The following is a 12,803-nucleotide window of genomic DNA, read 5'->3' as shown; positions in this document are numbered from 1 at the left end:
TCAGCAATCCAACTGCTGATAAATGATCAAATATTTATTTTGAAGTATAACATATTTTAAGATGGCAGGAAAGGCATGTAAGAAAACATGATTGTATAAAAAAGGAAGTAGATGAAATCACATCAAAATACGTAATAAAGTAAGACTGAAACAATGTGTTGAGATATCAATGACTTTTGTTCTTACTACTAAACTCCACTTGATTACATAAAATACCAAATCAAATACATTCTTAGTTTGGTGACGAAATCAATATAGCTTAGTTTACTTGCTACAAATGACTTGGTATATCTGGGCTCAGTTTTCAAAAGTTATCTGGATTTGGCCTATAGAATAGGATTAAATGCATAGGAATAGAGTCCCCATTCAATACTGATTCGTTCATTCTATTTCTATGAATTTAGTCCTATCCATCTGATAGGCAAAATCCAGATAACTTTTAAAAAACTGGGCCCTGCTGGTGACATTTTTCGGATAAAAAAAAAATCTATATGATGATACAGCCGGAACTATATAAAATACAAAAAAAAACGAGTAATAATGGTGCCCCTCTCCCATAATGTAAAACTGATTTAAAATGAGAACGCCTATTCACAGCCTGCATGGAGCTGTTTTTAAAATCAAAACTTTCATTTTAAATTGAATGACCATAATGACAGTTGACAAATGGTTTTCATGGTAACATCAAGAAGTCATCAAGGTGCAGGAAAGATGAGTGTCTTCGTCAGGGTGTGACTGGAATCCGGTGATTGCTTAACCTGCTCATAGCCAATGACGTCACCATGTTCATCCTTAACAGGAAGTTCACATTCTTTCTGGCACACTTCAGCATTGACCAGGGTGATGATAGCATGGATGTCGTCCCCTCTGCAGAGAACAGGAGACACATACCATGAAATAAGATGTCAACAAAACGAATCAACTGAGGACATAAACATCTACTGTGAATTTCAAGCTGATATGAACAGAGGTTGGTTAGCATTTATATTGTCCAGCCATGCTTTAATCTTTAATTGTCGCAAACTAGCCAGAGCGGACTATTGTGGCCTGATTAAAAGGGTTTGGGTCCCAATAAATATCCAAACAGTCTGAACTGGAGTGTGTAGGATCTTTGACTATAGTCAAAGCATCCTTCTAAACTCCTCACTGGTTTCTGAAGGTCCACAGCTGCCCTGTCTAACACTTCCAAAAACTAGCTTTAGAATCCTTGAGTCCAAAATGTCCGTTTTGTAAATCAAATCAAATGTTATTGGTCCCGTACAAATATTTAGCAGTTATCGTGGGTGTAGCTAAATGCTTATGTTCCTAGCTCCAACAGTGCAGGAATACCAATACCAATACAAAACAATACACGCAAATCCTAAAATGAAAGGAATTAAGAAATATATAAATATTAGAACGAACAATGTCAGAGTCTGGAATATATTCGAAAAGTATTCCCAAAAAAAAGATGTTATTTTGCAAAAATATCCAAAAACCTGTTTTTGCTTTGTCATTATGGGGTATTATGTGTAGATTAATGAGGGGGAAAAAACGATTTAATCCATTTTAGAATAAGTCAGTAACGTAACAACATTTGAAAAAAGTAAAGGGGTCTGAATACTTTCCGAATGTACTGTATACTGTAGGTACAGTATTTGATGGGATGTATAAACATGGACGGTATATGGATAGAAAAGGTGTGTGCAGCATAAGTTAAATAGGATAGGCATTGACTAGACGGTAGACATGGCAGGTGTCAAGATTTTACACACTCTGGTTTCGAAATCAACAAATATTGCCAAATAGCAGTGATTACACTCCTGCTCAAATCTGAAAATTGTTGTACATATTTGAGTTTTCCAGCAGGATATTTAATCAGGCATCACCTGAGGCAGCCGTCTTTCAGTTGGCGACACAGAGACTGGATGAACCAGGACCCATCGGTTTTGCTCCTGATGGAGACATACTGCTCTACGTTGGCCATGAAAACCAGGAAATCGGAATATATTGGAAGAGTGTGGTTTTGTTCTTGGTTGTCGTCTGCCTGCAGATCCCTGTCCTCTACATGGTTCTTCTTCGGCACCGGCACTCCCTTCTGTCTGGAACTCCCCCGACACGCCTGGATGAAGAACAATTTGGGCTTTCCAACAAGGATCGTGCATTTCTCTCCGTTGAAAGGTGCGCGGATCTTATTGATGGGGACGACCGTTCCATCTGTGCCACAGACTCCCTCCTTGTTTCCATGACTCAGAATGCAGCAGACGAAGGCGTCGCCATGCTTAGGAAGATCCTTTAGATCAGTGAACTGACCACCGACCCACTCCTTCACATCGTACGGTTGCAGATCAGATAACTGCTTCAGCTCAGAGAAGACATTCAGCACACTGTGAATCTTCTCTGCAGTCTTGTCCTTGCACATCACCACCTTGAACTTCAGCCAGCTGAACACTTTTGCTAGCGCCGCTGTAGGAGAAGAGAAGACTCAACACTCAGACACTTCAAATATCCTCCTTCTACTGCTCCTCACTTCTCCTTTTCCTAATTCTATCTCGTCAAACTGTAAACTACTGAAACAGAAAAAGAGCAAGCCGAATGTTCAGCTGCTGACAAATAGAATATCTACCAGCATCAATGTCTGATCCCTCTCTGTTTTTCTCTTCATTCCCAAAGTCCACATTGTTGATGATCACACAGACACCTCTGCAGTTGCTGGCCATGCTATAGCAACCCTCCTGTAAAAAGTATAGTCAGTTGTCAGTTACACACAAACTCATTTCACATTCACATCACACGTCTGACCCAAAAATGTCCTAGGTTTATTGTGGGCTCATTATCCAATTATCCAATTACCTAATTCCATTACAAAATGTGTTCTGCATGATTAAATGGTAACCGTTATGTCTTGGTCCCTACCACTTCAAGGCAGCTATTAGTCACACCACGTGTTTTTTTAACAAAGCCTATTTTGCCTTATACCAACACATTTGATTTACACGGCAAAGCTCAATTATAATCTTCCAGTTGTTTTCCATCCCTTGGTTTGAATGGGACTTCCTGTTATCAGACAGGCTTCCTGTTATCAGACACCCAGAAACTGCCCTAGCCTGGTTTAGTGTTAATATAGCCATCATTGTATTAAATTATCAAATGTCATTCTAATTCCAGAGCTACTATAATTTTTACTACTGGGTTTGATGTCTGAAAATGTCACAGTCTTATACTAATAGTTATTGTTCCAGAGGCCTGGACAAACTTTGTGGACCTTAACTGAGCAATCACCTCTTGTTGTCTTGGGTACCTACCTTTTCCTTCTCTGCAGGGGTCTTCATCTTGCCACGCAGCCATGACATGCAGCCATCCTGATCCTGATCCTGGACAGGAACAGCTGAAAAACACAGAGAAAACCAGTCTAAATTTAAAAGACGTATGAGTTAGCAGGTGAGCTACTGGTGGGACAGATGGCATTGCGCCTCATATCTCATAACTACAGGGTCACTGGTTCAAGCCCCACACTGTTCCCTCTTGATAGCTACACTGGTTGCAGCAGTGGGATAATCCCTGCAGTCTTGGGCTGTTTTGGAAGTGTGCATGGGCTGCTTCTTGAGAAGGGGAATGAGTTGCCGCCCTGAGGCTAGTATTTTCAGTAGGAGATTGGGCCACATATAATCAAATGGCATGCCAATCAATTTGGCCCTCAGTCTGCATACAAATTTGAGAAGTAGCCCAAGGTAGACCATTAAGCCTTTACACCAGATGGTAAGTTGTTTAATGCTGGTTTCATGAATAGACACATTGGCATTTACTTGCAAGAGGCTTAATTGCTTATTTTGTGTGTGACTGTCCTCTCTCTCAACTGAATAATAATTTCCTGAACTTTCTATAATGCCAATTACTTCCATGGGACATTTGTATCCATTTCCTAGAGTATAGGTTATGTAATTAGAGCATTTTACCTCTAGTGGACTGCTGTGCAGGTTCCTCCACCTTCTTGGCAAGATGGTGATTTCCCATTTTGCGTAAAACAAACGCTGCGACCTTGCAGGCTTTTTCTGAGCTTTCATATCTTTCAACCATCTCATCCACAGTGTCCTGACTGTCAGCACACTCTGGCAGCTTGTTCTTTGCGATATTAGGAAAGCCATCCACATCCTCTTTCAGATGTATTAGGTTCCACTTAAACCTCTTCAGACCTTTTTTGTCCAGATCGTCTAGAGTGCCTTCCAACTTTTTCAAGTCCATTGTGGGTTACTGCAATCACAGAATTGGAGAGAGAATAGAATAAGGGCGTTATGGCATGCAGAGTTGGCGTGTGTTTAAATTGCCTCGAATGTGATGTCTTAATAATTAAGTATATTGGTTTAGGCAAGTGTCCTTTCTTCAGATGTAGAAACTATAGGCCTACAAAGCATGTATTGCACAGCCATGGGTGGTTCATTTCTATAATGTTACCAGGGCTCTATAGGTTGCATATGCGACAAAATATTTTGCTGTGTGACCAGGAGTTTTATTTTGGAAGCACTGTGCAATTAGGAAAAAAAAATCCAAGATAATAATTGTTGTAATGATAAGGCTTCGCTGTACCTTTGTTTCTGAGTGCCCTAGAGAAGACAGCGAGTGCAGATTCAATATCGTCATAGTTGCACCATTACTACAGCAAAAACGGCTTGCTTCTAGCCCAACCAATCCCATGGCAGCAGATCCACAAGGTCTGCCATGAGAGGTCTGTATAGTTCCCTTAAAGATCCTGAACAGTCATTCTGAAAAGTACTTTTTCTCTCATGGCTAACTACCAGGAAGTGGGCGGGCAGCTTATATTCATGAGCTGGCCTTGGGTGACAGCTTTTTGAAACACGTATGTCAAGCAACTTAGATGCAGTGTTGCAGTAACCCTTCTCCACTTTTGTTCCATGCTGGCTGAAGACCTAGCTAGCCAGTAACTAGCTAACACCAGACACAGATGAAAGGGGACACGTAAGTATCTTTTCCATAGATGAATAGGGAATTATATTTGCTGACACCCTACAGTACAATCTTTGCACCAGTAGAGTAGTTATCTAACTATATAAACCATGCCCCTCTGCAAACACGCCTTCTCCGATGTTGATTACAAGGCGGTACTTTTTTAAATTAGGTAAGAGAATATCATATCTTCAAATATCATCCCATTTCATGAAAAACATGATTTTGACTGTTCATGACCTTTAAGGAAATGTACCTTTAGACAAACTGCTTTCTCTATGAGAGCTTCCAATGTCTGGAACATATTGCCATCAGAAACACAATACTGCACCACCTATCGCACCTTCACAAAATACATAAAGACATGGCTAAAGGACAATCAGACTTGTGAACATAATTGCTAGCTATGTATTGCCACTTTCCATGTTTCTGTTGTCTGTAGCTGGTGAGGTGTGGAAACACTTTGTTGCTTTTATGTATTTTGTTTTGTTGCTTTTTGTGCTACTGCTCTGTTGGTCTGTTTGTCTATGTGCTACGTGTTGCTTGTCCTATGTTGCTCTGTCTGCTTGCTACATGTTGCTTGTCCTATGTTTCTCTGTCTGCGTGCTACGTGTTGCTTGTCCTATGTTTCTCTGTCTGCGTGCTATGTGTTGCTTGTCCTATGTTGCTCTGTCTGCGTGCTACGTGTTGCTTGTCCTATGTTTCTCTGTCTGCGTGCTATGTGTTGCTTGTCCTATGTTGCTCTCTCTGCGTGCTACGTGTTGCTTGTCCTATGTTTCTCTGTCTGCGTGCTATGTGTTGCTTGTCCTATGTTGCTCTGTCTATGTGCTATGTGTTGCTTGTCCTATGTTGCTCTGTCTGCGTGCTACGTGTTGCTTGTCCTATGTTTCTCTGTCTGCATGCTACGTGTTGCTTGTCCTATGTTGCTCTGTCTGCGTGCTATGTGTTGCTTGTGCTATGTTGCTCTGTCTATGTGCTACGTGTTGCTTGTCCTATGTTTCTCTGTCTGCATGCTACGTGTTGCTTGTCCTATGTTGCTCTGTCTGCATGCTACGTGTTGGTTGTCCTATGTTGCTCTGTTTGCGTGCTACGTGTTGCTTTCCCTATGTTTCTCTGTCTATGTGCTACGTGTTGCTTGTCCTATGTTTCTCTGTCTATGTGCTATGTGTTGCTTGTCCTATGTTGCTCTGTCTGCGTGCTACGTGTTGCTTGTCCTATGTTGCTCTGTCTGCATGCTACGTGTTGCTTGTCCTATGTTTCTATGTCTATGTGCTACGTGTTGCTTGTCCTATGTTGCTCTGTCTGCGTGCTACGTGTTGCTTGTCCTATGTTGCTCTGTCTGAATGCTACGTGTTGCTTGTCCTATGTTGCTCTGTCAGCGTGCTACGTGTTGCTTGTCATATGTTGCTCTGTCTGCGTGCTACGTGTTGCATATCCTATGTTTCTCTGTCTATGTGCTACGTGTTGCTTGTCCTATGTTGCTCTGTCTGTGTGCTACATGTTACCTGTCCTATGTTTCTCTGTCAGCGTGCTACGTGTTTCTTGTCCTATGTTGCTCTGTCTGCGTGCTACGTGTTGCTTGTCCTATGTTTCTCTGTCAGCGTGCTACGTGTTGCTTGTCCTATGTTGCTCTGCATGTGCTCACTGCTCATTGTTTCTGTATTGTTATTGTAAATCTTTTAAATAACCTGCCCAGGGACTGTGGTTGAAAATTAGCTGGCTGGCTAAAACCAGCACTTTTACTGAAACAGTGATTTAATGTGCACTGTCCATGTAAAAAAAATTAACAGTAACACTTCATTTTAAGGGGTCCTTTTTACAGTGTTATTACACTGTAACAAGTATTGTTGTTAACTGTAACAACCATTAGTTACACTGTAATAACAACATGTAACTGGTGGTAATTGCGGTCTGTAATTACAGAGGTGTAACAATGAATGCTTGTTACCAGGCTTATTACAAATGGGCAGGTTTCCACTAAATTCACCAACTTAGCGTTTTGTTTCTTCTCAGCTGCATCCGATTCAGTAACAACTGTCACAAAGGTTGTGACCCCTCGTGGATGCGCTGGGTGTCCGAGAGATTATGCTCAATAGGCTCTAATTACTTACCCATGAATGTGCACTGTTGAAAATATATCTTCACTCAATGTTATTTCTAGCACTTGCCACCAAAATAAAGCATGCTATCTGGCTTAACCTGGTAATCCGAGATGAGGAAAAACACCCTATTTCAAGTATAGTACACAATGTTTGCCTAAGTACAATGTAATTACTAGGTGTTACATAGGATTTAGCTCATTAAAATGAAGTGTATCTTGAGGGGTACTTTCTTGTAATTAATGTGTACTTATACAGTAAATTATCCATCCTGACAACCTGGCCCTCATTTTAAAGGTTCTGGAGGTTTCACTTAATTTCTGTAACTTATTGTAAAATAAAGTGAAACTCCCAGAAGCTTTAAAATGAGGGCCAGTTTGTCAGGAAGGGTAATGTACTGTATACGTACACATTAATTACAAGTAAGTACCCCTCAAGATACACTTCATTTTAATGAGCTAAATCCTGTTTAACAACTAGTAATTACACTGTTCTTAGGCAAACAATACATGTACTATGCTTTGAAATAGTGTATTTTTCCACATCTGGGATGCCACCCATATTAGATCCCAGTCAGTGAGGTTGACCTACTGAACTGTTTTTACCAGCTCAACCAAGTTAACCCAGATTGTACACTTTATTTTAGGGGCAAGGGCTAGCAACAACACTGAGTGGAGATATCATTTGAACAGTGCACATTCAAGTGTAAGTAAATAGAGCCCATTGAGCATAGGCTATAATCTCTCAGACACCCAGCGCATCCACCAGTTGATCACAACCTTTGTGACTGTATGCAGCTGAAAAGCAGCGAAACATTAAGTTGGTGAATTTAGTGGAAACCTGCCCATTTCTATCAAACATGCATTCATTGTTACACCAGTTACATGTTATTACACTGTAATAAGTTGTTACAGTTAACTACAATACTTGTTACAGTGTGATAACATAAATGAACTAATTAAAGTAAAGTCAAAAGATCTGACCCATATTCCCCAAAATGTTTATCTTCCATTTGTATCTTCCTTAGAAAGCAAAAGGCATAGCTTCTTCAGCAGATGAATGATCATGGCAATGAATGAATGACATATCTCTTGCAAGTCATCATCAAAAACCTGACGTCTTTAAAGAGGCAGTGTACAATTTTCAATGTAATGCGTCTCAATAGGAAGATATTTATTTTACACAATGTAGAACCTAATATTCCACAAATGACTTTATAATTTCAATGACAGGTACTCTATCAATATTTTAGCTTTTATAATAAACAAATGTCCAGAGATAGCTAGAATTCATATAGGCCCAATATAGGCTGTATCTCAATACATTTTATACATCTCATTTTCTGGTGCTCCTAAGTTTCATGTGGTTCTCCTAACTTTTTAAAGTAGGAAACACCAGTGCTACCAATGAAAAACGTTAATTTAGAGCCCTGAATGTTTCACTACAATACTATGCCTATATCTAACGTGTTATATACGTTAAAATGTATGCGCACATGACTGTAAGTCGCTTTGGATAAAAGCGTCTGCTAAATGGCATATTATTTATTATTATTATTATTATATAATGGTATTTAAAGTTTACGCACGGTAAATCAAGGGTGTGGTTTCCTGCTATGAAACTCCACTTGTTTATAAAATGCACAACCCTTGATTTACCGTGCGTAAAAACACATTCTAGTGTAACACTGTTTATAAACTGGGTGGTTCAAGCCCTAAATGCTGATTGGCTGACAGCCATGGTATATCAGACCGTATACCACGGGAATTACAAAACATTTATTTTTACTGCTCTCATTACATTGGTAACCAGTTTATAATAGCAATAAGGCACCTCTGGGGTTTGTGGTATATGGCCAATTTACCACGGCTAAGGGCTGTATCCAGGCACTCCGTGTTGAATCGTGCATAAGAACAGCCCTTAGCCGTGGTATATTGGCCATATACCACACCCCCTCCGGCCTTATTGCTTAATTATACCATGGCATTGTTGAATACTTGTTTCTGATTGGCTTGAAGGGCATTCTAGAGTGTGATTATTTCAGTGTTAATACCCGAGAAGCCGGTGTTTGGAGGATATATTAGCACGGGTGTTCTTAGGCCCGAGAAGAAGTTGAGAGCCGGCAAACCGTGCCAATGTATCCTCCAAACACCGGCTTCGAGGGCATTATCACTTTTATACAACGGGTTACCAACATATTCAAATAATGATTTACATATTTTCATTAAAATTGTTATTTTTATGAATGTATTAATACTATTTCATCCTTCCACAAGATATAGTCCCGACACTAATCTACGGTTGCTATCCAAGCCGGCTGGTTGTTCATTCTATCAGTTCGGTTGACAGAGACGTGACCCAGTCGTTCAGTCTTTTTGTTCTGTATCTAGGCTCCCGAGTAGCGCAGCGTTCTAAGGCACTGCATCTCAGTGCTAGAGGCGTCACTACAGACCCTGGTTCGATCCACATCTGGCTGTGATCAGGAGTCCCATAGGGCAGCGCACAATTGGCCCAATTGGGTTTGTCCGGGGTAGGCCATCATTGTAAATAAGAATTTGTTCTTAACTGACATAAACGTTAAATATAAAATAAATAAATCTGTGGATGCGACCCAGTCGTTGGTTCTAAATGTTCCATTGCCATACTGGCTGGCAACGTTATTATCCCTTGCTAGCTGGCTAACTAAGTGCAGCCAGAATAACGGCTAAGTAGCTGCATTTGCATTTGTGTAAGCTGTTTTCTAGTGACATTTATTTGGATACATCCATAACAATGAGCTAATGATGCACAATTTCGCCTGGCATAGAAAATGTGCTCTCTTGTCAGGACACTGTTATTCAGAGGAGCTAGCCAATGTAGTAGTGTGATGTTGTTCCCCTAGATTATGCACCAAGTTGCACACAATGACCAGTTCAAGTAGGCCAGGTCAAGAGGGGATGTTAATAATTTAGTAATAATAATAATAATTATATGTGTTTTCTTTATTTAATTACAGTTGCAAAGCTAATGTTATTTTTACAATTAGGTGTATTTTCTATATTGTAAATACACCTAATTGTAAAAGTTTTGTATATTTTGGTTTGGTCCATCGCGGGTTATCTGTACTTACGTATCCTCTTATTGTTCTCTTTTGCCTGACCTTCAACTAGCAAGGTATGTTGTCCTTGGCTCCGTAATTTGTCAATATAAAACTGTGGTAAAGTTACACAAAGTGCTGTTACGCAACTATAGGTTTTGTTACAATGTGGACAATATAAAGATTTATGTTAATAACTTTCACCGAGCTCACTAATTAGGGTACCTATTGTAACTCGTGAGTATTTGGGACAGTGTTTGAGTGAGTTTCTATGTGCTCACGCAGGTGCCCGAGAGCTGTGACTGCACCAAGGGCTAACATATTGTGTGTTGTCTCTTCGTGTGCAGGTCGAATACAAATTATCCAACCATCAGAATTCCAGTTGTGGCAGTGTCCTAATTAAAAGTACACAACGCAGAATGAACCACGCTACACCAACAACACAACTAACACAATCACTTCAAACTGAAGCTGGAAAGACCGCAAACTAGCTGCACTTCGTTTCATTTTAACTGTTTTCTATTGATAGTTCTTTGTATATATCCATAAAAATGATGCTGATTCATGATTTCGACTGGCTGAGAAAAGCTGCCTGCCTGTTGTCTCATCCCGACTCCCGATAGGTTCATTACTATGGGACAGCTGGAGATCGAATTTGAATATTGAAACAATGTTGCAAATGTCGGAGAGACAGACAGCAAGGTTTATACAAATCTCTACTGTTGAAAACTAAATGTTAGTCTAAAAGAAATGTGAGATAATGTCTAGATGCTTTTTATAGTGGAGATCAAGTTTATAAATTGCCTGGCTGGGCTGATGATACGTTGGATTGCGCAGTCAGATGGAACAGAGTAAATAGGCATTTTAATGTCATAGATTTAGCTGATGGTAACTTGTGGAATAGACACCGACTGGAATGCGCTTTTAAACAATCCGCATTCAGCATTAGACCCACCCATTGTATAATTCTCTATAACGCAAGGTATATTTGCACGGTAGAATTCAATGGCTATAGTTCATTCTTACATGTTCTATGTTTGAGCTGCTTTTGAAAGCAAAATTCGAATTGAAAACATTATTGGCATTGTTGAATTCTATTTTCATTATCGCAAACTAGGACAGATGATTTGGTTAGCTAAACTAGCAAGTCTGTTTGTTTGGTTACCACGGCAACTACTGTAGTTATCTATATATTGTGTGTTCTAAATTCAATCTTGAGTGCCAAAGTGTGCTCTGGGCGTTCGTAAATGTAGAGCGTTGTCAGATTTGAATGTTTGTAAATTCAGAGCATTTCGCTTAGGAGCGTTTAGAGCGCACACTGGACGCTCTGGCCGAGGAGTAGGGTTCATCCTAGCGTTCTGACCTCACAACCGCAGTCAAGCACCCAAACTAAATAGCTAACGTTGGCTAGCTTGCTAGCTACTTCCAGTCACAAATGAGAGAACACTTCACTCTGACCATTTTACTCGCACAAGCAGAGCTGGTTAGGGTGTTTTCATTTTATCCTGAGCGTTGGTGACTGTAACTGTGGTGCTGGCAACAATTGAATTACGCTTTATTGCAGACGTTTACTGACACTGGCCATATTCAACCTGTGTTGATCATTCTTAAATTCCTCAGTTATTCGGCGCTCTGCCTCTGGCACACAGACGAGAGTGCTCTGAAATCGGAGTAGATCGCCAGTAAAGTAAAGTTGCTAGCTACCTCAGTTGATGTTGAACACATTTCTACCGGCAAAATGAACACAAATGTGGCAAATGTGTTCAATTATAGCCATGGTATAAAAGGGATAATTAACTCGCGGCTCTATGCATTCTCTGGAAAATAAAGCAACTAGATCAGTTTCACTCTGCTAGCACGTGGTGGAACACACCTTCCACGGCCTTCATTATCTTCCATAGAACGCATAGCCCCTCGTTGATTATCCCTTACTTAACGTTCTATAAATTAATAGTGTAACATTCTAGTGAAAAGTGTAACAGAGTAACATTCTAGTGTACCATTCTAAAAACAGATTATAGTGTAACATTCTAGAAATTAACCATCCATGTGGCTGTGTCATGTGCCCTCCAGGTCTAAACTAATATCCTTCGTTTTTAAGACATCACATTAGAGGCAATTTAATTCCTGTAATTAAACTGTAGTTAAAGGTTTTGTTTTTCTGGAATACTTGTATTGTTTCTTATTTTAGATTAATAGAAGTCGAACTCCACTATAGTCATCATTGCCGGCGATATCACAAAAAACAATGATTTTTTTTCTCCTTTAGGATACTCAGTTTAATATACTTTACTATTTTTAGGCCTAGACCACGATACCGTTTCCTACCTTGGAGTAAAACGCCGTCTCTCAACTCAATTGATGCCTCTTGAATAGATAGCCTAGACTACTATAGTCACATTGTTTGTCGTTTAATTTCACTTTCGTTAGTGTCTTATGTAACACCTATAGCCTATACATGTGCGCATTCAATGAAGTCACGTTTAATAGGCCGTTCTTGACCAATCGTCGACCTATTATTCCACTGCATGTTATTAATGGACAATAAAAAATATAATGTATTCTGAGCGTGCGTAAATTAAAGCCAGTTTACGCGCAAACCTTCCATTGCCATCCCGCGTATACTGATTTCTGCCATTTCTGCAATGACCCGGAAAGTGATTTGGAAATCGCAGTAAGCGCCCAGC

The 12,803-nt window shown here is 40.0% G+C and overlaps 1 protein-coding gene across 2 annotated transcripts; it reads right to left on the bottom strand.

Moving 5' to 3' along the window:
- Positions 1 to 14: 14 nt before the first annotated feature.
- On the bottom strand, positions 15 to 12,763 carry LOC311098736 (caspase-8-like). 2 transcript variants are annotated; one of them, XR_014609661.1, is made up of 7 exons: positions 12,445 to 12,752; positions 3,936 to 4,230; positions 3,285 to 3,367; positions 2,606 to 2,714; positions 1,869 to 2,445; positions 449 to 867; positions 15 to 315 (listed from the first exon to the last, which is right to left on the bottom strand). XR_014609661.1 is itself a non-coding variant. In XM_084139281.1 (6 exons), exons 2-6 carry the CDS (start codon positions 4,219 to 4,221, stop codon positions 696 to 698), a joined length of 1,227 nt encoding a protein of 408 aa, XP_083995407.1. In that variant the 5' UTR covers positions 4,222 to 4,230; positions 12,445 to 12,763; the 3' UTR covers positions 15 to 695. The 2 variants fall into 2 exon arrangements, 1 of the variants encoding a protein (XP_083995407.1); XM_084139281.1 differs by having other exon boundaries at positions 15 to 867; positions 12,445 to 12,763.
- Positions 12,764 to 12,803: the final 40 nt, after the last annotated feature.

This window comes from Coregonus lavaretus, assembly GCF_964263955.1.
Source record: "Coregonus lavaretus genome assembly, chromosome: 23".
NCBI lineage: Eukaryota > Metazoa > Chordata > Actinopteri > Salmoniformes > Salmonidae > Coregonus > Coregonus lavaretus.
The sequence above is the reverse complement of the archived record's forward strand: the minus strand, read 5'-3'. Positions and strand labels throughout refer to the sequence as shown.